The sequence below is a fragment of the Schistocerca piceifrons genome, chromosome 8 (genome assembly GCF_021461385.2).
Source record: "Schistocerca piceifrons isolate TAMUIC-IGC-003096 chromosome 8, iqSchPice1.1, whole genome shotgun sequence".
NCBI lineage: Eukaryota > Metazoa > Arthropoda > Insecta > Orthoptera > Acrididae > Schistocerca > Schistocerca piceifrons.
Window position 1 is genome coordinate 109,992,042 of NC_060145.1, and position 25,045 is coordinate 110,017,086.

A 25,045-nucleotide genomic window follows, 5' to 3' on the forward strand; every position below is an offset into this window, starting at 1 on the left:
GGTCCCTGGGGCATATCACACATGAAACAAGTGGCATGCTGACACACATACCGGTCAGCCACCAACAAGGATATCGAGACCATGGTCCAGTCTTGTGCTGTATGTACTCAACAACGATCTGCAACCCCCAAAGGGTTTTTGTCCTGAACCCTGTTGGGACCTTGGGAGCATCTCCACATGAACTTTGTTGGTGCTTTCTTGTGTCAGATGTACATAATTATGGTACACATGTTCTCCAAATTTCTGTATATCTGCTCATGGGTTTCATGACAATGGTGAACATAACCAAGGTCATGTTGCAAATCTCTGCCACTGAGAGCCTTCGTGGCCACTGTCTCTGACAATGGCCGCCAGTTTTCCTCTGCACACTTTCCCCATTTCTGTGAAGAGTTTGGGATACAGCATCATTTCATCCCAATCTAATGGGGAAGCAGAACAGATGACACAGGCTTTCAAAGAGAAGATAAGGCCCTGGCAAAATTCATGCTAACAGACAATGCCCTCACTTGATCTTGGCCACCTAGGGCCACCACAACTGCAGGGAAGAATACACATGGCTGCTGGATTTATGAGGTCTCCACTGAGGAACTGAGAACCACCTCTGGCGATGCCACCCGAGACAGCTGTGTCCCAGCAAACCATTGCATGCCCCTCTGGGCCACACAATCTGTGCCCTCTGGCCTCATCCAACACAGGCACCTCCTCTCTTCCTCCATTAGTGCCAGGCCCCTGCTGATTTGTTGGGCACAGATTAAGCTCGAGCACTCCCGACTTCCTCTGCTCTAGCACCAGCAACAGCATACCTGCCTTGCACGAGTGGCACGGACTTGGCGGTGGCTGCCCCATGCAGCTGGAAGTCGCCAAGGTGGAGATGCATTACCTTCAGGATTCAACTTCAGTGGTGGTGCCCCGAAACCTGGCAGAGCCAGCAAAAGCTGGGCCAATTCTATCCCTTTGTGTGACATCTCTGGGGGGAGGGAGGGGGGAGGGGGGAGGGGGGAGGGGAGTCCTGCAATAACAGACCCTGACAGACTTGCAGCCCTAACCACTGGTGGCACCCGATCTACAAGCTGTCTCTGCATGTGGACTTTAAGAAGAGGCTACACCCAAAAGCACATGTTGTGTTACCTGGTGGGACCCTGTGAGTACTGACGAGCTATAACAGTATGCCAACCGTGCGAAACAAGTATTCTCTTGTGAGCATTCTCGATGAAACTTTCACTTCACTGGCCACTGTCTGTTAATGATGTTTGTTTTGGTTCCGCACTATGCATGGACTTTAACACTAGTTGGCTAATTTCTGCTTTAGTAACATCACTGGCACATTATGTATTATCTGTGTGCTATTGTGTCAGCATATTTCACCCAATAAATTGTCTTGTAATGGCCGACTTCGACAGTGTCCAAAGCGTTTCTCATCATTAAGTTGAATTTACAGAAATAAACCTCCAAGAATTAGACAGCCACCACCAGTTTCAGGAAACTGACTATAACTTCTGCCAACTGTAAAATCTGGTAACTTAGAAATTAACAGTTTTTCAGTCTTCTGCGTGTGCTCAGTGAGACAAATCAGATTTGCATTATGAATAGCAGTTGAGCAGAAGACTTCTAATGTGAAAAAATTCTTTCCTATGAACTGAATATTCTGATAATGAATACATACATTTATGAAAATTTTTACCCTGCGGGATTGTTATTACAATTCATAACAGGTAAAAAGTTTTTACATTCATTTTTTGCACAGAATGAGTCACAAGAGTTATTTTTATGAACTAAAACATGTAAAAATTCTTTAAATTGGGCTCTGATGTTTGCATGGGTCCAATATTCAACACTACAATCTTTCAATGATTTGATACTTGTCAACCAAATCCCATGGGTGTTGTTCCTCTAGTTTGCCTGAGGAGAGGCATCAGACACACAAATATGTTTATCCTTTATATTTTCCCCAAAAACAGGAACTGTATAAAAGTGCATTCCACGACTGGTGTGGAGGTTTCTGTTCAAATCACTTACTTAAAATACATTGCAATTTGTATACTGTCGCCATTGCTTCCTAATTTCTGTGTTCACATTTCTATTTTCTTCATTTGCACTAGAGCTGTGAATTAAATAATGGCTGTAGAGTATTTGTACAGACTGCTGTATTTCTAGAGTCATTAATTTTAAGAAGTGATGTAGATATCTCAGACAAGGGTCTGACTTATTCTTCACTGCACCATTTGTAACAGTAATACAAACTACTACGTCATTTTGTTGCAAGATGATCTTTTGGGATTTTACATCAAGGGCATTTTCTGTTACAGCACCAGGTTTGACAATGCTAGTCAATGAAGGTCTTTATTAATGTCTTGCAAAATGTCCGTCTGTTGGGAAAAGGATGCAACCCTTTTTTCTTACTGGCTTCTGTTTTATATTCTAATAACCATCCATATTCAAATTGATGAAACTTTTATAAAGTTCATTGTCTTCTATACAGGAATAATTATCATTAGTTGAAGATGCAAAATCGAATTTTGTTTCTAACAACTGAGACACGTTTCACAGAATATGATGTCAATTTAGATTCAGAAATCCTACCTTTGCAATTTATTTTCTCACACAGACTTTTTAGCACTTTGCTCCTTAATCATGAAAAACAATTTATGAAGCTCTGTTTGTGGCTTCAAGTTTTTATTTAGGATATTTATAACAACATTTCTTAAGCCATTCACAATTTACTGTAAGCTTGATATACACTCATTAAGCTTTGATACTTCACAATTGTAATTATTGGAAACACTTTTTAAAAACACAGCTATAACTTTTTCCTCAGCAACTTTACTTGCTATAAACTTTCAGCCATCTCGCCAAAGATACATTTCTTTTGAGGCATGGCACTAAATCAAATAAAGTGACTGTTCAACAGAAGTGAGGAGTAATAATATTGTGTTAAGTAGATAACCACACATTGTGCAGAAGGCCTTTGAATTCTTACACGATTTCTCAATACCTCCTTTTTCTGCAAGAGGATAATGGATAAGGTGATGCTACATATCCCAGTATAACTTACTTTTTAATCTATATTTTTCATCACTAGTCACTTTATTTAATTTATACGGCATTCGAGAGGTAATGTGATGGAAAAAAAAAAAAAAAAACCCACACGCATTTTCATGAAGTTGTAGTGAATTTCATATGTCGACTATTTGCCATGTGTAATTAAATTTTCAAGAATAAGGGACAGGCTTGGAAAGCCCAAGTCAATCCTTGATAAATAATGATGTGAATGACATTATTCACAATAAGTAATATAGTAAGTCACAGTATGCCAGATACAAGGGTAATGGATGATTACTTGTCGGGTATGCTCTCGACATCACAGAATGTCATTTGTCATACAGACATGGAAAACATCAATCAAAACTTCACGCAAATAAACGCGATTCTTTTTCCATTATATTTCGTCTCCAATGTCATATAAATTAAATAATATGACCAGTGATGAGAAAAAATAGATTAAAAAGTAAGTTATAGTGGGGTTTGAACCGTCGCCTCACAAGTTTGTCTTACAAAAGCTCGAACGCTAATCACTTGACCACCATGAACTCTACGCACAGATACAGAAACGACATGATAAATGTGTAAAATTCTCTTGTGATTTTCTCAGAACTGGAAGAGTAGTGCACCCTACTTGCACTCTGAATTGTTGTAATGGCCTACTAAATGTGTAAAAAGTCTGAAGTTAATCTGGCATCCCAACGTCATGGTCTCCCCTTGTTAGCTACCACAATGTATACCTCTTAAGCTGGTTGTCCTTTGGAATACTTCTCATTATCCACGACAATATGCTCTTGAATTAATTTTTGGATGAGTGTTGTGTACCAGAAAGTTTCAGTGTGGGCTCTTAGTTGAATTTTTATAATAGATAATGCACTGGTCAATTTGAAGTTTCCTGCATCATTGTAGCCAATACAAAACTTTATTAATTCCAATCAGAATTCTAAAGGAACACCCTTTCCATCATATTTGGTCTATCTTTTCTGGAATACAAAAGATGGTTTCTTTCCTCACCCTTGTCATTACACTTTCTGAAAGTAGCTCATGCTCCTTGAGAATTCTCCTAACCACTCAGTCTAACTTCCCATCACCTGACCAACCTCTAAATAGTAACTACTTGTATTTGTATCTAGCTTCTTTGCTGTGCTTCCCCACTCTGAGGATTAAACTATATACAACTTATCTAGAAATTCTCTTATATCCCCTTACTATCTAAAGAATTGTGAGAAGATTTTTTTTCTTAGGAGATTTTTCCTTCGGCATTTGTGACCATGGCATGAAGAACTGAATTTGAGTAACTATATTTACAGAAAATTGGGAACAAAAAATTGTGTGCTACTTATCTACGTAGCACTGAATCGTTGCCCTATATAAAGTTTTACCTAAAGCAACACCAGCACAAGCTGGAAGTACACACTGAGATCATAAATTATCTCGATCACTTCCAAAACACACTACAGAGATTTTTAATGCACAGTATGAAATTACATATCTTTGATACACGTACCTGGTTTAGGACCCCCATTGATGTGCTTCTCATAATATTTGAATTACTGGAAGACGCCTGTTTACTGCTGTGTCGTGGAAGAGTCCTCGTTCCTGACACAGGTTTATTAGCTTTCCCTGAAACTGTAGATGCAAAACTTAGGATTATCACTTTATACAGTGTGTTGCAGCGAACAATTAAACAATGATTTGTGTTGTCAGTATATATGCAATATGTATATTATGTAAAACCATGAAATATTTAAATATTTTACCTCAAAATTGGGCCTTTAGTTCATCAAGTAATTCTAAATATAATTATAGTGTGCTAAAATGTTTTCCTAAGAAGTTTCTCTTACTAATACAAATCCCTGAGTGCCTTGGAGAAGTTAAATACTTCCTACCACAGTACACAAACTAACTTAGCCACTCATAAAACGAATGAATCTTATTGGCTGCCAGCAGTTAATAGAGGGGAATGTACTGAAAATTGAGCTGCCTTCCTATATGGCGAGAGCTATAACCAGCAAACCTGGTTTATGGCACATGATTCCAGTTGCAGGTCACCTGTATTACAGCTTGAAGGGGCAAAAACTTTAATTTTCTATATTTCATACAATTATTGATGGGACCTAAAAATTTAAAATGCTCTCATACTCTACTCATTAAGAGGTGTAATCTTATGCTTAAGGTTTAACATAATAAGACAAGTATCACAACTCAGAAGTCTCAGGAGCAAAATAATTCACCGATATCAGACTGTATTTATACAGTATTTGAGAATGAGAGCACTAATGACCTGCAACAAATCTTGCACACAATTTCAAAACATTTTTAAATTTTTCTAGCTTTTGTGTTTAGCATTACATATTTAACACATTAACTCATTTTTAAAGGAATCACAAGTTTGATGTTAATTCATAAATGGAGAATTTGTAAATTTTTTACAGAATTAGGTGTCTACGGCAGTTTTAATAGCTCTTTAACACTATTTGACCATTTCACAGATTCCAACAACTCCTTTTTCCTTTCAACATATACACTGATGTTCAAAACTTAAGGAGGACAGTGACTTTCACGTGACGTATCACTGCCACGTAACACAGCTTATTAAAACTTGGACCACACATAAAAAGAACTGGTACAGTTTAATACAGAAGGCAACAAACAAATAATAATTATCCTGAAATCACTGTGAATCATAACAGGCCCTAGACATTACAAATGGCAGGACACGATTTTTAATAGGGTGTGTGATCACAACGGACGACAATGTATGCTCTACAACATGCTCCATGCTGGCCACAATACTGGTAAGGACATCTTGTGGTAAGGCGATCTACTCCTCCATAACTGTGGTTGATAACTGCTGGATGGTCTTTGGTGCATGTGAATGTGCTGCAATATGTCTCCTCAATGCATCCCACATATGCTCCATGCGATTTAAGTCACGGGAAAAAGTGGGCCAGTCCATTCACTGAAAGCTCCTCCATCTGTGCAGTTGAATGTGGTTGTGCTTTGTCATCCATAAAAATGAAATCAGGGCTGCATTCACCATTGAAAAGCTGCCTATGGAGAAGGATCACACTGCTACAATAGCATTGATGGGTAAGTATTCCATGTTCAAAGATTTGGAGGCCAGAATGCCCATACAGCATTATACCTCTCTTATCATAACACCTGCACCACAGAAATGATCACGTTTGACAGTGTTCATGAGAGCATTGCGTACCCTTATATAGCATGAGGTGGGGGGAAAAGTAGTGTACCCAGGAACATTGTCAAACATGATCATTTTGGTGGTCCATGTGTTATGGCATGGGAGGTATAATGTTGCAAAGGCGTACTGACCTCAATGTTCCAACATGGTTCACTCACCAGTCAACATTATAGTAACATTGTATTCCTCCTGTTTACATCATTTCAGGAGTGCATTTGGCCCCGATTTCATTTTTATGGATGACAATGTGCGACCACTTCCAACTACACAGGTGGAGCAGCTCTTTGAATGAGTGGATGGACTTGCCAGTCCATTTACCTGGCTTTAATCCCATTGAGCACATGTGGGTTATGTCTAGTGACAGACTGCAGCACATCCACATGCTCCAGTGACCATCCAGCTGTTCTCAACCACGAAGGTGGAGGAATGGAATGCCCTAGCACAAGAACTCCATACCAACCTTGTGGCGAGCATGGAAGCACGCTACAAAGTATGCATTACTACCTGTAGTGACCAAACACCCTATTAAGAACCATTTTCTGTCTTCTATGACATCCAGGGGACCATCATAAATCACAGTGACTTTAGTATACTTACTGTCTTTGAATAGAAGTGTCATTTCTGTTCGTCTCCAAGTGTATTTGTTTCAGTTACCCTCTGTCTATATTGTACCAGTCCTTTCTATGCATGGTCCAAGTTTCATTGAGCTATTACTTGGCAGTGAGACATCATGTGAAAGTTGCTTTTGTGCTTAAGTTTTGCAAACCAATGTATTTTGACTCTTTACAGATCTGTGAAGATTTTTATTCAAAAAGGGGTTTCCAGAACAAAAGAGTGAATGAATGAAAAAACAAATACCTTAATGAAATAGCTTTTCAAACTACTTTTCATAAAATACATTTTTATGATTTGTTATGTAACTGTGCGCCATGTATTTTTCAGCTGAATGGTACCTTTACTCACTTCCTGTTTATTCGCTGCCGTCCTGGAATTTCGGTTACTGTAATATTTTTTACATTTATTTTCACACATTAGGTTCTAAACAAATTATCCGTGCATAGATGGTTTGTTGTAACTGCAATTCTCCATAAGGTGAAAAAAAATGGAGTGTTCATCAGAGAGAGAGAGAGAGAGAGAGAGAGAGAGAGAGAGAGAGAGAGAGAGAGAGAGAGAGCGCAATCACTGTCTGTAATCATTTTCCACCACAGACTAATATCCGTAAGGCTTCTTTCCAGTTCTTACTCCTGACCGTTTTGTTTGTTCTCACACTTGTATGTACACACTTTAACTCATCATAGACAGGAAATTTTTTTCTCTAGGCTTCACAACTCTGGCAACTCCACAAAGAGTGCCAATGACAATGTGCAGTTATTAGATCAAAGCTTCATTTTCTGATGACTGTCATACTATCAGTATTTGTCACTGTTGCTGTTGTTTGCATAGAAATTGTGAACTACTCTGTGTTATTAGCATCTAAAATATACAAAGAGTTTGAATTTTCATTTTCAAGTATTTTTTAAGTACAGATTGTGTGAACAATTATGACAATGTAAAAAGGACAGCATTATAAACATATTAAACGCTGAAATTGCTTTAACACTAAAAGCCAGTAAGTCACATAAGAGACTTGCCATATTCTTTCTTGGAACTGGGTTATATAAACTGCTTATAAAACAACATTATTTATACACTAATAATAAAACTACAGTAGTTATACACTAACAATAAAACAACAATAGTTATACACTAATAATAAAACTATAGTAGTTATACATTAATTATGAAACCAGAGTAGTTTGTAAAGAAAATGTTTATATTCTATGTTCTTGAAACAGTCTGTTAAAATAGAATGTATCTTTGACTGCAACATAAGATGCACAGATCAAAAGTTAATGCTGGACCAGGACTCTAGCCTGGATCCTGGCTTTTTGCGACTGTGCTCTTCCTGACTAGTTTGTCCCATTATACCTAACAACTTCTAGTCTGCTGGTACCTGTTCCATACATTACAAACAGCGTGAGAGCTATCCTGCAGTCCTTGCTGGTCTACCATTCATGGGAAATAGGAGAATGGCTCATCCCTAGCCCAAGGACTTGCCTACATTATAAATTTTCACTATACAGCCCAGAGTACATTGTAATGAAATACAGCTTCTCCCAGGACTACAAGACCAGCAAGACAGAGGGAAGGACACCATGGAGGCTAGAAAGTAGGGATACACTGACAGATTAAAGTTTAGAGAAAAACTTCTAGTAATGCTAGATGTGGTAACCCCAGGTTACCAAATTTACCGCACCAGTACCTTGCTGGTCGTGAACACAACAAGATGTGAGATGCCGGCTCTTCTTGTTATGATTCAACTCACCCATGTGGCATCTGACGGTCCGGTCTGGCCATAAGATGGCAGCACAATCAAACAGCAATGGCAACATCGCATTGAGGTCAGAGCATGCAGCCAACAGAGAGTGTGTCGAACTAACAACCTATCTATTATAATCCCACAGCAGAGGTCTCTCTTCCTCATTCTGTTACTGTTCACTCATGCATTCATTTGACTCTGCTCTCAGGACAATTGTTACTTATTTGGAAGCAGCTTACTGATGTAAACCAATTTTGTATGAAACTTATAAACTTGTTCTCATTAAGTGATTTGGTTAACCTATCCACATCCATTTGTGTGTGTTACTAAGCAGGTGGCAATGAATTCAGTTCATTATTCACATGTGTTTTTCGCATCGTTTCAGACTGTCCTTCAACATTTACTGCAGCAGCAGCCAATGTGGTTGAAAATGGAGCAGCAGTAACACACCGTCATGATGGACATAGTATTGACAGGCCTGTTAAATAGCCTCAAAGTTTACTGGACTATCAGCCACCTTTCTCCGCCTATGAGAAAGTTGCTGAAGATTGTGAATTGCATGAGAAATGTCTAAAGCAACACTTCATGGTCTTCAAGGTAATATATATCTGCCGTTAGAGAAAATGTGTTGTTTGCTGACTGCATATTATCACAAGCATACCCGTGTTACTTCCACAAGAGTGGTATTTCATCAGTGCAGGAAGCAACCACTTCAAACCTATAAGACATGAACTGTGGAGTTGAAATGTTTAAGTTTAAAGTTTCATTTCATTCTGCCCAGTCTAAAGAAACTTATGCAGATACTGCAATTTCAGGTGCTATTATTAGGTCAGCCTCCAATAACGAGGTCTGCCAATTGGCACTGCAGTTTGAAGATCCCCTCCTTAGAAGAGGTACTTAAGATAGCACAAGAATTTGAAGTTTCCTGGGCTAACATGGACCTCTGTCATTCCAGTACCCTTCAGAAGCAGAACTCATAGTGGTAAGTGGTATACCATGTTCAGTCACATTCTGCTCCATACAAAAATGGCTATGGTGGACAAACTTCAGCAAGCCCCTGCCTTCCTGCCCAGCTTGTTTTATTCAACATGACCAGCCAGCCAGCCCTCAGCATTGGGCTTCTTGCCATCACTGTCGAAAGAAAGGATGGAGTGCAATTACATGTCGGCTCCAGCTGTGACTTTGAATTATCAAGCTAAGCACATTAATGCTGTTAGCAATGAATGTGACAATCTTGCAACTGTTTCTACGAAACTGTTCATCAATATGTGTATAATGGTATGCCTCTTCTATTTCAGGTCAATAGGATGTGAAAGCATCACTACTTAAGTCTAACACTTACTTGTGCCTCGCTTCTCCTCCACTGTCTGCTACTTAGGGCCATCTTGTCAGTTCCTTTCTGAAAAATTTGTTTGGTTTGCATGCTTTCATGGCATTAGAATTCACTGTCACCAATTCGATACATTCAGTGTCTGACCTCACACCCTGTCAAGAAGGGGGTGACCTGCACAAGGAATATTTGTCCTTTTTTTTACACCTGGGCTAGGTAATACCACAGATTACAGGCTGCATACCACCTTCAAACCCACACTGAGATCTCATTTCTTTCATGCCAGGCCTGTGGTATTGGCATTTTGTGACTGAGTAAAATAACAACTAGATTGGCTGACAGCATTAGGTGTCATGCGAACCATATTGTTCAGTCAATTGGCTGCACCATCGTTGCTTTTTAAGGAAGCAATAGGCAAGTTCAATCTTTGTGGCACTTTCAAGGTGGCAGACAATCAATTCATTCACCACCGATGAGAACTCATGACAAAAATGGTGGCAAGGACAGTATTTTTCAAAAATGGATTTGTCAGGAGCAGTTTTACAGCTACTGCCTGATGAAGAGTCTTGTCAGGTCCTTGTTGTCAATATGCCATACAGCCTCTACCAGTAGAACAGTTTAGTTTTTGGAGTCACCAGTGCTCTGGCCCTTTTTCAACATTATTTGGAGCAACTCCTGCTAAGAAACCTTTGTTGTATTACCTACCTTGACAACATCATCATCACTGATCTGACAACTGAGGTCATCTTTGCAACTTTCAGCTTTTGTTTCAGACATTGCAAGATTGAGGTCTCAAGTGCAATGTGGATCAGTCTTATTATTTACAACCTTCCACTAACCTCCTGCTGAGTACCTGAGGCACATAATTTCTCATCAGGTGGTACAGCCAAGCTATAGTCATACTGTGGCTATTGAGGCACTCTGTCATCATGCTACTGTGAAGGAGCTCCAGGCAGTTTTAGGCAAAGTCATATATTATCACAAGTTCCTGCTGCAGGCAGTTACAGTGGCGTATCCTCTCAATCAATTACTCAAGAAAGGTGCATCATTTGTTTGGACTGCCTGTAAATAAGTGTTCCAGAAACAAAGATGGTTGGTGTCCCACCTGTGAGCGCCCACCTGCGATGAAGCCATCATTGCCAGGGTTATTTCCAACCACACTATCCAGTGGTGGCTGACAGGGAACTTTTGACTCCACCAAGGGTGTCCATCGATGGTATCCCAGATGACATGGGCTTCCCTCTCCTGTGTGCCAAGTGGCGCACCACATTGCAGGGTGGGACACAGGAGGTACACCATCTCTCTGTTGCCCCACCAAATGGAGAGGACAGTGGTACTCCCCTATTATCACATCTACCACACTGGCATCTCACTGGACACGAACACAACAGGATGCAAGGGGTCAGCTCATCTTGTTATGATTCAACTTGTCCTCACAGTGCCTAATGGCGTAGGGCAGTCCACCTGCCAGTGGCACTATGAAACGGTGAAAACAACATCGCGTCAAGGTTAATGAGTGCAGCCAACCATCAGTGTCATACTAGCGACCTATCTACAATAATCTTGGCGCAGATAGCTCCCTTCCTCATTCTGTTATGGTTCATTCCTGTGCTCTCTTGCACCTCTCTCAAGGTGCTGGTTACTTGTTTGGACTTGGCCTAGCTATGCACACAGACTTTGTACTGAACTTATGAAATGTGTTCTCATTAGAGTAATCAAGTTACTCTGCATACTTATTTGTGTGTATTACTACACTAGGGTGCTCAGGTGGTAAGAGAAATGGATGCAACAGGAAAGGGCACAAGTTCAAGATCCAGTCTGAACAGCTCATTTTTTAGAGTGATTTATATACAAATATAAAAACAAGATACTGTTTCTTAATCGTGTTAGCTGAATACAAAAATCATATTTACTGCACATTTTTAAGTATTATTGATATGTTTGTGCAAATATTAAGGTAAAGATTAAAAATAGTTTCTTTCCTACTGTCAAAAACAGGCATGCACTAATAAAGTAAAGTTAAATTCACAGCTCTGAATCAGCAACACCTACACATGGTGCACGCACACTACGAGTTGTACAACAAAACTAAACACATGCAGTTTGAAAGCTGTGTTCATGGTGTCAATATTGTCATAGGAATAAACACAGGTAGTGAACTTATAACCATAACACCAATAATGACCATTGCACAAGAATCTAGATTAGGGGCGAGAGTTATAATGTAGATGCAAATTTGATCATGCAGCAGAAGTTATGTGTGTTCAGAAAGTGATGTTTAGAGGCTCACTGAAGTAATTATTTATTGCTTGCTACACCGTTAATAAACCAAAGGTAATGATACCTTCAAGGATTCTGTTCACATACAAGTGAAAAATATTCACACTGTCCAGCAATGACCACTTGTGAAATCCCAGGTGTCTTCTTTCTTGTTGATGCAATAGAGGTAACATCTCTCTGTCACTGATCATCAATTCACTCACTGTTATTGCAATCATTTTGTGAATACCACTAAAATAGAGCTTCACAGTATATTATGGAATGCTTGGGAAAGTTAAAAGTTAAGTGAATTTATAGTTATCTAACTGCTTAGAAAATGCAACAGTGTGTTAAATTAAATCAAACAATAGAAAACTGAGGATTGAATGCAACAATATTATGAAAAGGGAAGTTGCTCCATATAGTGGAGACGCTGAGTCACAGATAGGCACAACAAAGAGACTATCACAAATAAAGCTTTCAGCAGTTGAGGCCTTCGTCAACAATAGATGACACACACACACACACACACACACACACACACACACACACACACACACACACACAGACACGACTGCACAGGAAACTGAAACCAGTTTTCAGTTGCCTGAGACTACGGTTTGTGTGTGTGTGTGTGTGTGTGTGTGTGTGTGTGTGTGTGTGTGTGGGCGCGCGTGCGCGACTGCTGTCTATTGTTGACAAAGGCATTAATGCCCAAAAGCTTTATATGTGACAGTCTTTTTATTGTGCCTATCTGCGAATCGGGAGTGTGTCTGCTATATGGTGAGCAGCAAATTTCCTTTTCATAATGTTGCTACAATGTGTTACCTATGTTTTCAGTATGAGATTTTCACTCTGTAGCGGAGTGTGCGCTGATATGAAACTTCCTGGCAGATTAAAACTGTGCGCTCGACCGAGACTCGAACTCGGGACCTGTTACCCATGTTACTGGAGAAATAAGTCAGCAACATTCTCCATCAGAATACATCTGTATGAGTGTTGCAGCTTGTCTCTTGGATAAATGAGGAGCATTCTTTTACGCAAATAACCATCACAAAGATGATGAGTATGTTGATTCAGTATGTAATTGTGAAACAGTGAATGGCTTAGTACTGGCAAGTCTGGACTACTTAGAACTGAGGATGAAGGGATATTAACATGGGGGTTGAAAATATCACGGACCACGAAAACAGAACGGTATTCAGTTCAAAGTGCTGACTGTGGTCAGTGTCATTTAACAAACCACAAATTTCATTTCCTTCTTCAACAAGAGTTGAAGTACAGGGGAAGGAAGATTGAAACAATTGGTTATCAAATTCCCATTAGTGTCAAATTATAGGGAGAATTAATGAACAAACAAACACTTATACATCTGATTAACTGCCATGGGCACTGCATTGAGCATTAAGATGATATCAGTACAAAGTACAAACTCCTCAAAGCGTATCGAAGTGCTCTTATCTTGTAATGAAAGCAGTCAATTACTGCAACTATTTTACCAACAGAGTTCAGTGATATAGTTCAACTTCAGTGGCTCAAACTGTTTCTGTTATGAGCGCTACAATGAGAAGCAGGAGTTTGGAGTGGCACATTTGGATCATACTAAATTACAACAGAACAAAATAATTATTATGTTGTAAATAATGGTACTGTGTGGCATTCCAGCCCAAGAATCTCTTTTCCTACATTGCTGGTATTGTGTACAACCTGTTCTTTCACTATTAAGAACTATTTTGTTCAAACTAGAAGGCTTTCAAGTCTTTTCCATTTCTGAGAAATTTCCAGAGTTGCCATTCAAGTCAGAGAGCATGAAATTTCTAGCAAGTTTTTGATATCTACTACAATACGTGTGAAGAGTTACATAATACAATACCTTGCACAGGACCACCATGCAAAGGACGCCTCGAAGGTTTCGTTAAGTCACTCAGCGAACAAGACCTTCGCAGATCTCCTGAATCAATATCTCCACCATCATCACTGTCCACTACGCAAAAAATAAAACAATGCATGCAGCTGTACTACAAAGCAACAAAAAAAACATAAAAATAATAAAATTTGGAGTAAACAAAATGTGTTATAGAGTTCACATATGCACGTTAAAAGTCTGTACTTAAGAAATGACGAATATATAAAGCATGGCATGCCAATTATTACACATTTCAATAATCATCTACAATGCTTTCTAAAGGCACACAGTAAGTGTATTGTAAATTCAAACAAAATAGTAGGTGTCTAGGACATATTATGATGCAAAAATACATTTGTTTGCTACTTAACAGCATAGCTTTAAAGCACTGTTTAATATGGTACTGTACTTCATATTATGTTCACTGCTAGTAAGAGTTTAAGTTTTATAAATTTTACAAGGTATTGCGTATTGGAACCAGATACTTTGTTACACCTACGCAGATAAATGTATACTGAAAATATACAGGTAATGAAATAAACAAAATAAAGGGGGCTGAAACAAGGCTTGCATTTAAGAGAATATATTTTTAAAGTACTCAGTTGCATGTTGGTACTGTTTATATTATAAATAAGATACAATAGGATGCCAGCATTACACAGGAAACATGTGTAGAATCAAAAACATGCAAGTAATTATGCAATGTAGCAACTGAAACTAATAGATTGAACTAATGGCACAGTAATTTTACCATTTGATAAGACCATATTCATAGTGGCTCACATAATTTTATGCCATTGATATGAGTGATATAGCATGCTCTGCAACACTGTATAATGTGTGAGAATTTAAGTGGAAACATGCTCCCTACAATCCTCCTCCTCCTCCACATTCTCTCCATAGTCTTATTTTTTCCAACTTTTTTGTTTTTATTACCAACTTCTGCGTTCAGTTTCTGTAACACACAGATTTGGCCTCTCTCTGCCTGTTATAACTTCCAAAGTTTTCAAGTCTTATCTGTCTCCTACATTATACTGTTTGTTTGCCACTGACCCTATTGACTACATGTCCCTTACTGCAAGAATCAGAATGACCTCCTTATTTAATCCTAAAAGTGCTCCCATTTCTGTAACACTTTCTGCTCAATTAATAGATAAAGCAGTGTCAGGTTTGCATGGTAAAAAGCTTCGAGTTTACACTACATTTCACAGCACAAACATAGCATCAAACTGAAAGGGTAGTATCCTGTGAAGTAAGTGCTCTCAGCTTTTTATTCCCACGATGTTACTTTGGTTGGGTAGTTCCAAATGAATGTAGTTCTTCTCCAGCACAGAATTACCTTCTACAAAATTTTCTTTGTATTTGAAAAATAAGTAAGAATCTTCTAATAAACAAAACAGTGGTCTGAAGGAAGACACAAACAACCAATGCCTTATAATTTACTAGACTAACATTAGCTCAATTTATGGGCAGCCTGAAATATTTTACTATTTCCTTAATGCACTTTTCTTGCCTATCAATCAAAAAGAACAATCACATTTTAAAAATATCCCCCCACAGAGTAAAAAAATATTTTTGCTTCCCTTGGAAGTAAGTGGACATCAGTGCAAAAGTGATACTGGTGGGAAGTATGTAAAGTGTGGATGAGAGGATGTTTCTTGTGATGACAGCTGCAAAATACAAGGTAAGCTCAAAAAATTCTGGAACACTTGTAATTTCGCGCCAATGATGTGTTGGAGTCAGATGTGGTTGGCATCCTTTCACATGCTTGTGTTTAATATTAACTGCCTGAAGTTTCACTGTTGTATGTCTGTTAGTTATTGTTCAGTGTTTTATTAAATTTTGCATCAAACTCATGAAAACCTTTAAAGAGACACATCAAATCATGCAGAAAGCCTATGGTGGTGAGTGCTTAAGTCATACTCAGTGTTACAAATAGTTCACACCTTTAAAGAAGGCCGGATGGAAGTTAAAGATGACTCTTGTTCAGGACGCCCTTCAACATCTACCGATGACGCCCATGTCAGCAGCGTCAATGAAATTGTGTGTGCCAATCAAAGACTGACTGTCCAAGACATTGCAGAAGAATGTAGCATTTCAGTTGGATCATGTGATGTAATCCTGCTACAGCATCTTGGAATGCATCATGTTGCTGCCAGATTCATCCCACGGCTCATGAGTCAAGGCCAGAAAGACCTTCGCCTCACAATCTGTGAAGAGCTTTTGAATCAGGCAAATGAGATCAAGATGTTCCTTAAGACAATCATAACTACTGATGAGCCATGGGTCTACAGTTATAATTTTGACACCATGGTTCAATCCTCAGAATAGGATGGGAAAGATTCTCCAAGATCAAAAAAGGCTCATCAGGTCAGGCCAAACATCAAAGCCATGCTGATGGTTTTCTTTGACTTTGAAGGATTGGTTCATCATGAATTTGTGCCACAGGAACAAACTGTTAATCAATGATACTATTGGGACGTGTTGCGACACCTGTGAGAAAATGTGAGAAGGAAATGGCCTGAAATGTGGCGAGACAATTCATAGCCCTTGCATCAAGATAACAAATCCACACACCCATCCCTGTAGGTGCGTGACTATTGCACAAAAAGTGAGATCACTGTGCTGCCTCATCCTCTGTACTCTCCAGACCCAGCCTCTGTGGCCTTTTTTTAATTCAGAAGTTGAAAACTCCATTGAAAGGACGAAGATTTGCAACAACAGATGAGATAGCAGAAAATTTTCAGATGACACTTCGCATGATCCACACGAGGCATACGAAGACTGCTTCCAGAAGTGGAAATGGTGTCAGCACCAGTGTATCAACTGCGGAGGAGAGTATTTTGAAGGAGACCATGCACAATAAGTAACAGGTAAGCATAGAAAATTTTTTAGACAAAGTTCCGGAACTTTTTGAACAGACGTCATGCTTCCGTTTGAGTCGAAGTACTGATTCAACATTTCACGCATTACTCCAACCTGTATCAATATATTACTCAACAGCAGAATTTGAGTAGTCTTTAGAACTCAGAAAATATGCTATACACATTATCTTATTTCAAATGTTGGGAGATAAATAAAAAAAGCATAGATAGAGAGAGAGAGAGAGAGAGATATATATATATATATAGAGAGAGAGAGAGAGAGAGAGAGACTGTGGAGAGGAGGGTGTGAGTACAGGGCGAGTGACGGCATGGTTTTCGGGCGGCAGTGGAGGTTAGTGTGGGGCCAACGCTATTGAGGATTGAGGCCAGGAAGATTACAGGTTCAAATGATGTGTTGTACGGACAATTTCCCTCTATGTAATTCAGAGATGCTGGCATTGGAGGAGGGAGGGGGGGGGGGGGGGGGGGGGAGAGAAGGATCCATATGACACAGATTGTGAAGCAGCCGTTGAAATCTAGCACAGTGTGCTCAGCAGCATGTAATGCTACTGGATGCTCAACTCTGCTCTTTATTATTTGTCTCATCCACTGTGAACTGCTAAACTCTGTTTATATCTTTACTGACAAGAAGTAGTCCCCAACAGTGCATCAACTTTTTGAAACCACCTATATGGGAATGTAGATTAAGGCCCCACACACCCTGCAACCATTCACCCTGGTGGGCCATCATTCGTAACTGACATAATAATAATAATAACAATAATAATTCAGATTCTTGTGTGGTGCTCTACCACTTTAAATAGTAATGTTTTACAAACTGGTTGCACAATATAATGGTTGTAGTGCTAATCTGACATGCAAGAGGTTGCAGATTTGAATCTCGTTATGTGCTTTAAAATCTTTTATTTTTAAATCTTTATCAAAATTATTTTGATAATTATTTTTATTCAATTATTTGGTTGAAACATATTTTTTAATTTCTATTCCTTTGTAACATCATTCTAATCACCATATTAGGTTTCTCAATTGCTCTCATTTTTAATTCCCATCATTCGTTTTCCAGTTGCAATCTTTTATGCATGTGAAGTTAATTATTGAAATATTTTTATTTATCTATCATAATACTTAATCATTTGAAAATGCCAATCTATCAGTTAAAAAACAAAAGAGTACATAATCTATTTATATGTGCAGTGGTGTCAAAAATGTAATTTTCATTAGAAGATGTACATTTGCTTGGATGGTAATCATCACACCAACATTAAAAACTTAAGTTCTTATTGCACAATGGGCAAAATAATGCAGATGAAGATTTAAATGAAAGAATGGATTATAAGAACAGAGAAATTAAAGGAAAACAATGAATATAAATAATGATTGCAAGAATAAGGACGAAAATATAAGATGAGGAAATGGAAGAAATTAAGTCAATATCAATACACGCAATCATTAAAATCACAAGCACAAAGATTCCCACTGGAAAATGAATAATGGGAATTAAAAATGAGAGCAATTAGAAAAGTTAATACAGTGATTAAAATGACATTACAAAGGAATAGAGAAAAATTTAAATCTCCCAGTAAGTTTCATATCAGCGCACTCTCCAATGCAGAGTGAAAATTTCATTCTGGAAACATGCATCAGGCTGTGGCAAAGCCATGTCTCTGCAATATCTTAATTCCAGAAGCGCTAGTTATGCAAGTTTCGCAGGAGAGCTTCTGTGAGGTTTGGAAGGTAGAAGACTGGGAACTGGTGGAATTGGAGCTGTGAGGACAGGTTGTGAGTCGTGCTTGGGTAGCTCAGTTGGTACAGCACTTGCACACAAAAGGCAAAGGTCCCAAATTTGAGTCCTAGTCCGGCACACAGTTTTAACCTTCCAGTAAGTTGCACATCAGTGCACACTCAACTGCAGAGTGAAAATTTCATTCTGGAAGCATTTAAAATCTATTAACTGAATAAAAGTAATTATTAAATTTATTTTAATAAACATTTTAAAATATAAGATTCAAAGCACCTAATGAGATTCGAACCTCTTGCATATCAGACTAATATTATAACCACTACACTATGCGACCAGTTTGTAAAACACTATTTTTTTAAAGCTGTAGAGCATCACACAAAATTTCAAAATATATTTCATCACTTACCCGCAACCGATGGCCCACCAGGATGAATAGTTGCAGGGTGTAATACCTGGGACCTCAACCTACATCACTGTATAGATGGTTTCGAAAAATTAATCCCATCATGTGAGTACTAATGATGTCACTGCATCAGAAAATTTTGAAAAGAATTTGAAGATATCTACATCTACATCTACATTTATACTCTGCAAGGCACCCAACGGTGTGTGGCGGAGGGCACTTTACGTGCCACTGTCATTACCTCCCTTTCCTGTTCCAGTCACGTATGGTTCGCGGGAAGAACGACTGTCTGAAAGCCTCCGTGCGCGCTCTAATCTCTCTAATTTTACATTCGTGATCTCCTCGGGAGGTATAAGTAGGGGGAAGCAATATATTCGATACCTCATCCAGAAACGCACCCTCTCGAAACCTGGCGAGCAATCTACACCACGATGCAGAGCGCCTCTCTTGCAGAGTCTGCCACTTGAGTTTATTAAACATCTCCGTAACGCTAACACGGTTAGCGAATAACCCTGTGACGAAACGCGCCGCTCTTCTTTGGATCTTCTCTATCTCCTTAGTCAAAGCGATCTGGTACGGATCCCACACTGATGAGCAAGACTCAAGTATAGGTCGAACGAGTGTTTTGTAAGCCACCTCCTTTGTTGATGGACCACATTTTCCAAGCACTCTCCCAATGAACCTCAACCTGGTACCCGCCTTACCAACAATTAATTTTATATGATCATTCCACTTCAAATCGTTCCGCACGTATACTCCCAGATATTTTACAGAAGTAACTGCTACCAGTGTTTGTTCCGCTATCATATAATCATACAATAAAGGATCCTTCTTTCTATGTATTCGCAATACATTACATTTGTCTATGTTAAGGGACAGTTGCCACTCCCTGCACCAAGTGCCTATCCGCTGCAGATCTTCCTGCATTTCGCTACAATTTTCTAATGTTGCAACTTCTCTGTATACTACAGCATCATCCGCGAAAAGCCGCATGGAACTTCCGACACTATCTACTAGGTCATTTATATATATTGTGAAAAGCAATGGTCCCATAACACTCTCCTGTGGCACGCCAGAGGTTACTTTAACGTCTGTAGACGTCTCTCCATTGATAACAACATGCTGTGTTCTGTTTGCTAAAAACTCTTCAATCCAGCCACACAGCTGGTCTGATATTCCGTAGGCTCTTACTTTGTTTATCAGGCGACAGTGCGGAACTGTATCGAACGCCTTCCGGAAGTCAAGAAAAATAGCATCTACCTGGGAGCCTGTATCTAATATTTTCTGGGTCTCATGAACAAATAAAGTGAGTTGGGTCTCACACAATCACTGTTTCCGGAATCCATGTTGATTCCTACATAGTAGATTCTGGGTTTCCAAAAACGACATGATACTCGAGCAAAAAACATGTTCTAAAATTCTACAACAGATCGACGTCAGAGATATAGGTCTATAGTTTTGCGCATCTGCTCGACGACCCTTCTTGAAGACTGGGACTACCTGTGCTCTTTTCCAATCATTTGGAACCCTCCGTTCCTCTAGAGACTTGCGGTACACGGCTGTTAGAAGGGGGGCAAGTTCTTTCGCGTACTCTGTGTAGAATCGAATTGGTATCCCGTCAGGTCCAGTGGACTTTCCTCTATTGAGTGATTCCAGTTGCTTTTCTATTCCTTGGACACTTATTTCGATGTCAGCCAGTTTTTCGTTTGTGCGAGGATTTAGAGAAGGAACTGCAGTGTGGTCTTCCTCTGTGAAACAGCTTTGGAAAAAGGTGTTTAGTATTTCAGCTTTACGCGTGTCATCCTCTGTTTCAATGCCATCATCATCCCAGAGTGTCTGGATATGCTGTTTCGAGCCACTTACTGATTTAACGTAAAACCAGAACTTCCTAGGATTTTCTGTCAAGTCGGTACATAGAATTTTACTTTCGAATTCACTGAACGCTTCACGCATAGCCCTCCTTGCGCTAACTTTGACATCGTTTAGCTTCTGTTTGTCTGAGAGGTTTTGGCTGCGTTTAAACTTGGAGTGAAGCTCTCTTTGCTTTCGCAGTAGTTTCCTAACTTTGTTGTTGTACCACGGTGGGTTTTTCCCGTCCCTCACAGTTTTACTCGGCACGTACCTGTCTAAAACGCATTTTACGATTGGTTACTCCCAATGGCGATCTACTCCATGGGCGAGTGGGTTGGTGGGTGGCTATATGACACATTCCACAGGTAACATTTCACAAAGGAGGTATTTTGTTAATGAAACTATGAACAAGGAAAGCTGAGTCTGTAGTGTCACAGTGTACGACAGCTGTATTGCGTATGCCAAGCAAAGGTTGAAGGATTACCGCAGCTGGTGTGGTAAGGTGTTTGGACATACAAAACAAGGGGGGAGAGCTGGGTTGGGATCTGCATCAAACTTCCCCCAATATTTTCTATCTGAGACAAAGATTAGGTGTGCAAAGTTCACAAGTTGAAAAGCTTAATTACTTTGTCCAATATCTCACTCACCGGCCCATGAAACCATCAACAGTGCTTTCCGTAGACTGATGGTTGTCTTCCATCATATCATTGCAACCATTAATTTCTTTACATTCGTGCACTCTGAGAGAGAGATTTTAACAACTTTGGTTTTATCTAAAACCTATTAAAAAGTGTGAAGAGCACAGCAGAGAATGTTTCTCATTGTGCCTGTAAAGTGCTCTTTCCATCTCACTTACTAACATAGCGTGACGATGATGATTGTTTGTAATATTCTGTATGTGTTTGCTTCCTTTGTACATCACCTCATGGGCTGGAGATCAGACCATCAGTGCTGTGGATGTGTAGTATACCGTTTTTCCCATACACCAATCTGGTTAATATAGAATCTAATCTGATTAAGATAACGCACCCTTTAGCAAAATTTGTGGATACTATACGGTGGGGAAAAACCTTAACTGATACTTACTCTTTCGAAAGCACATACTTTTCTGTCATATTTAAATTCAATACTGAGTCACCAACATTTTGAGCTGGACACCAGCAATAAACATTAAAATTTTATTTCAGTGTCAACACAAATGAATCTTAATGGTGACTGTATGAATATGGCCCTATATTAACATCTTTATTATTCATGCAATTAGCTGCCACTGGTGTGCCTGGACAAGCTCAAGATATACATGCAAGGCTACTGGGGAGCATTGCCAGGGTGGAGGGTACCTGCACTGTACTTCGAGGGAAGCAACTGCTTGGCCAGATGGTGACGCTGGACAGGTGCCCTCGATGCTGGTGGCCAAGCCCGTTTGGGGGAGTTGGCAGCAGAAGAGGATGTGGCAGGTGTTGATGAACCAGAACCACCTCCAGCCATAGGGAAGCTATCCTCTTCTAGGTCAGACACTTCTGCATCCTCCAAAACATTTTCAAAGCTCTTCCTGAGAAGTTTCACTCCTACAGAAGGGATCACATCTGGCCTTTGACTGGGTCGAATTTTGACACATCCAGCGTCTGTACCTCCAATCTCTCCCTTTGTCTCAGTCTGCTTCCCTACTTTGTTTCTCATAGTTTCCTTAAGTTGGCCCGATAAACGCTTAATGAGATTTGCAGTATCACTTAAGTTTTTTATTGTGTTTTCACCATCACTCAACTGTCTTTCATTTTCACCACTGTTCATTACGCTCAGCGATTTTCTCTCATTATTTGTCTGGTTGGTTAAGGTGCTGCCATTATCCCCATCAGAATTTCTGCCAACATCTAATTTTGTCACATTTTCTCGTACTACAGAATGTGGTGGTGGTTTTTGCCGTGGTTTTGGGGGAGGTTTGTGAACTATTTTGCCAATGGGCTTTGGTGCAGTGGGAGGTCTGTAGGAACCGAGGTTGCTCTTTGGTTTAGATTCTTCAGATAATGAGTTACAAGGGGATTCCTGGCAACTGTCGGATGCTCTTGTGTTCATATAGGATGGTGAAAGTGGTGGTCCATTTAAATCTGAACCTTCAACTGCCATTTTGATCTGAGGTTGTATTATGATGGAGGTAGGAGTTTGTGGCCTACTCCTGGGGTACGAATTTTTTCTGTATGTCGGTATGGGAGGTTTAGCTGGCTCTGAAAACTGTGACATCAGATTTTCTCCTTTCATCACTCGTTTAGATGGTGTCTGTGGCCTACTACTGGGTGCTATTGGTGGCTTGCTGTAAACCGTCAGTCCTGTGGTTTCCACAACCAAAGTTTTTGATCTAGTGTCTTGCAAACTTCTTGTACGAAATATAGTGCGATGTCTATTTTCTTCTACAGAGTCACTGGGATTTTCCTGATGTTCCAAACTTGGTGGAATTGAACCTCTACACTGTCTACTGTACACACCGGCAGCTATGCCAAATCCTTTATTGACAAAACCACAACTTTCCCCTCTTTGGAAATCACTGTCGTCTGTTAAAACACTCTCTGTGCTTTGACAAGAATCTCTGTGACGAGCTTGCAGTTCTCTGTGATGGAAATCTCCTGTCTCTAGTATACCTTCCGTACTCCGACAAGAGTCTCGTCTGTATCTGGGCTGCGTGCAGTCTTCTCCAAGTATACTTTCCTGACTGGTGCCATGTCGCAAAGAAAGGAAGAAGCTCGCACTGCTGTGGCGGTCCTGTTCTTCTTCACACATTTCCAGTATGTCTCCTGAACTAGATAGTTGACCACTGGTATCTGAAAGGATGCTTTCTTGGCTGCAAGAAGTTAGTCCTTTGTGGCGATCAGCAGCACTTGACAGACGCCTTTCCATGTACTGTCTGTGCGGCTTCGTAAATATCTGATAATCACTTACACAACGACGAGGAGTGCGGCTACTGAACTCACTAGGTTCTTCCAGAGAATCCGAACTGAAGTTTCCAGCTCCATCGTCTTCCTCATCACAACTATCCAAAAGGTTCTCTGAGCTAGAAGCATTTGTTTGTCCAATTGTTGCTGGCAAAGATTCTGATGACTTTGCTGCCACTACTTTTGCATCTTTCTTAAATTCCTGGTCCTTATCTGAAAGAGTATTAAGATCGATGAAGTAGCTACAAGATCGCCTTGTCTGCAGAAGCTTGCTATGTCTAGCAGCTGACTCTGAATCTGTTAAATTTTGAAATAGTGCAGTGGGTGAGTTCAACTCATCACAGACTGGTGATTCTGGCAAAGAATAATTCACAGAGGAGGGCTTCACTGCTCTACCTTGACGCAATTTGCTGGTGCTGATGTTCGAAGTCAGATTCAAGAATACAGGACGCTTACTGGGAGAACATGGTGGTTTAGTCTTGGCCTGACTTTTTGTCTCATTAGCTGTATTACAGGAGTTGTTTCTAACTGCATTAAAGATTTTAGTAGTTGCAGTGATTGCAGCAGTCGTGTTAGTAGGAGTGGTGGCAGCAGTGTTAGCAGTACTAACAGTGGCAGTAGCATCAACAGCATTATTAGTAGTTATGTTAATAGAACACGATGCAGTATTAATAATAGCATCAGATATCTCAACATTGTCATCACCTGAAGAGGCAAGAGTGTTTATACGTTTCAGAATACCAGGACTTTTTGGAGGAGTTGTAACTATACCACAAGGTGGCGTGTCAATTTCCAAAGAATCTCTATCCATAGGTAAGCTCAAGAGCTTTGGTGTTCTCTTGACAATGGGCAAAGTATGGTAGATGGCTGATTTGTTTGAAATGAGATTTGAATTTGTTCTCTTTGATTTAGCTGAAGTTGGGCCATTCACAATAGTTTGTTGAGGAGAATCCTTTGCCAGCAGATAAGACTGGGTTCTACCCAGATCTGTTTTTCCAACAGAACCCTTGTCTGTAGATCTTGCTGATGAAGGCATGTATTTGCACAGTGTTGCTGATGATGCTAGAGGACTTTCTGGATAAGGATATGTTGGGGGATGGTTGGGCTGTGTGTAGAATTTTGAGAGAACACTATGAGGACCAG

General features: G+C 39.8%; 1 protein-coding gene across 1 annotated transcript in view; it reads right to left on the minus strand.

The window, feature by feature from the left end:
- The window catches only part of LOC124711196 (mitogen-activated protein kinase-binding protein 1), a 378,080-nt gene that overhangs the window by 20,787 nt on the left and 332,248 nt on the right, over positions 1–25,045 (minus strand). The window contains exons 24-25 of the mRNA XM_047241126.1: positions 14,066–14,176; positions 4,547–4,668 (exon numbers count right to left, since the gene is read on the minus strand). Coding sequence (XP_047097082.1) covers positions 4,547–4,668; positions 14,066–14,176 — 233 coding nt within the window. The remainder of the gene's footprint in view (positions 1–4,546; positions 4,669–14,065; positions 14,177–25,045) is intronic.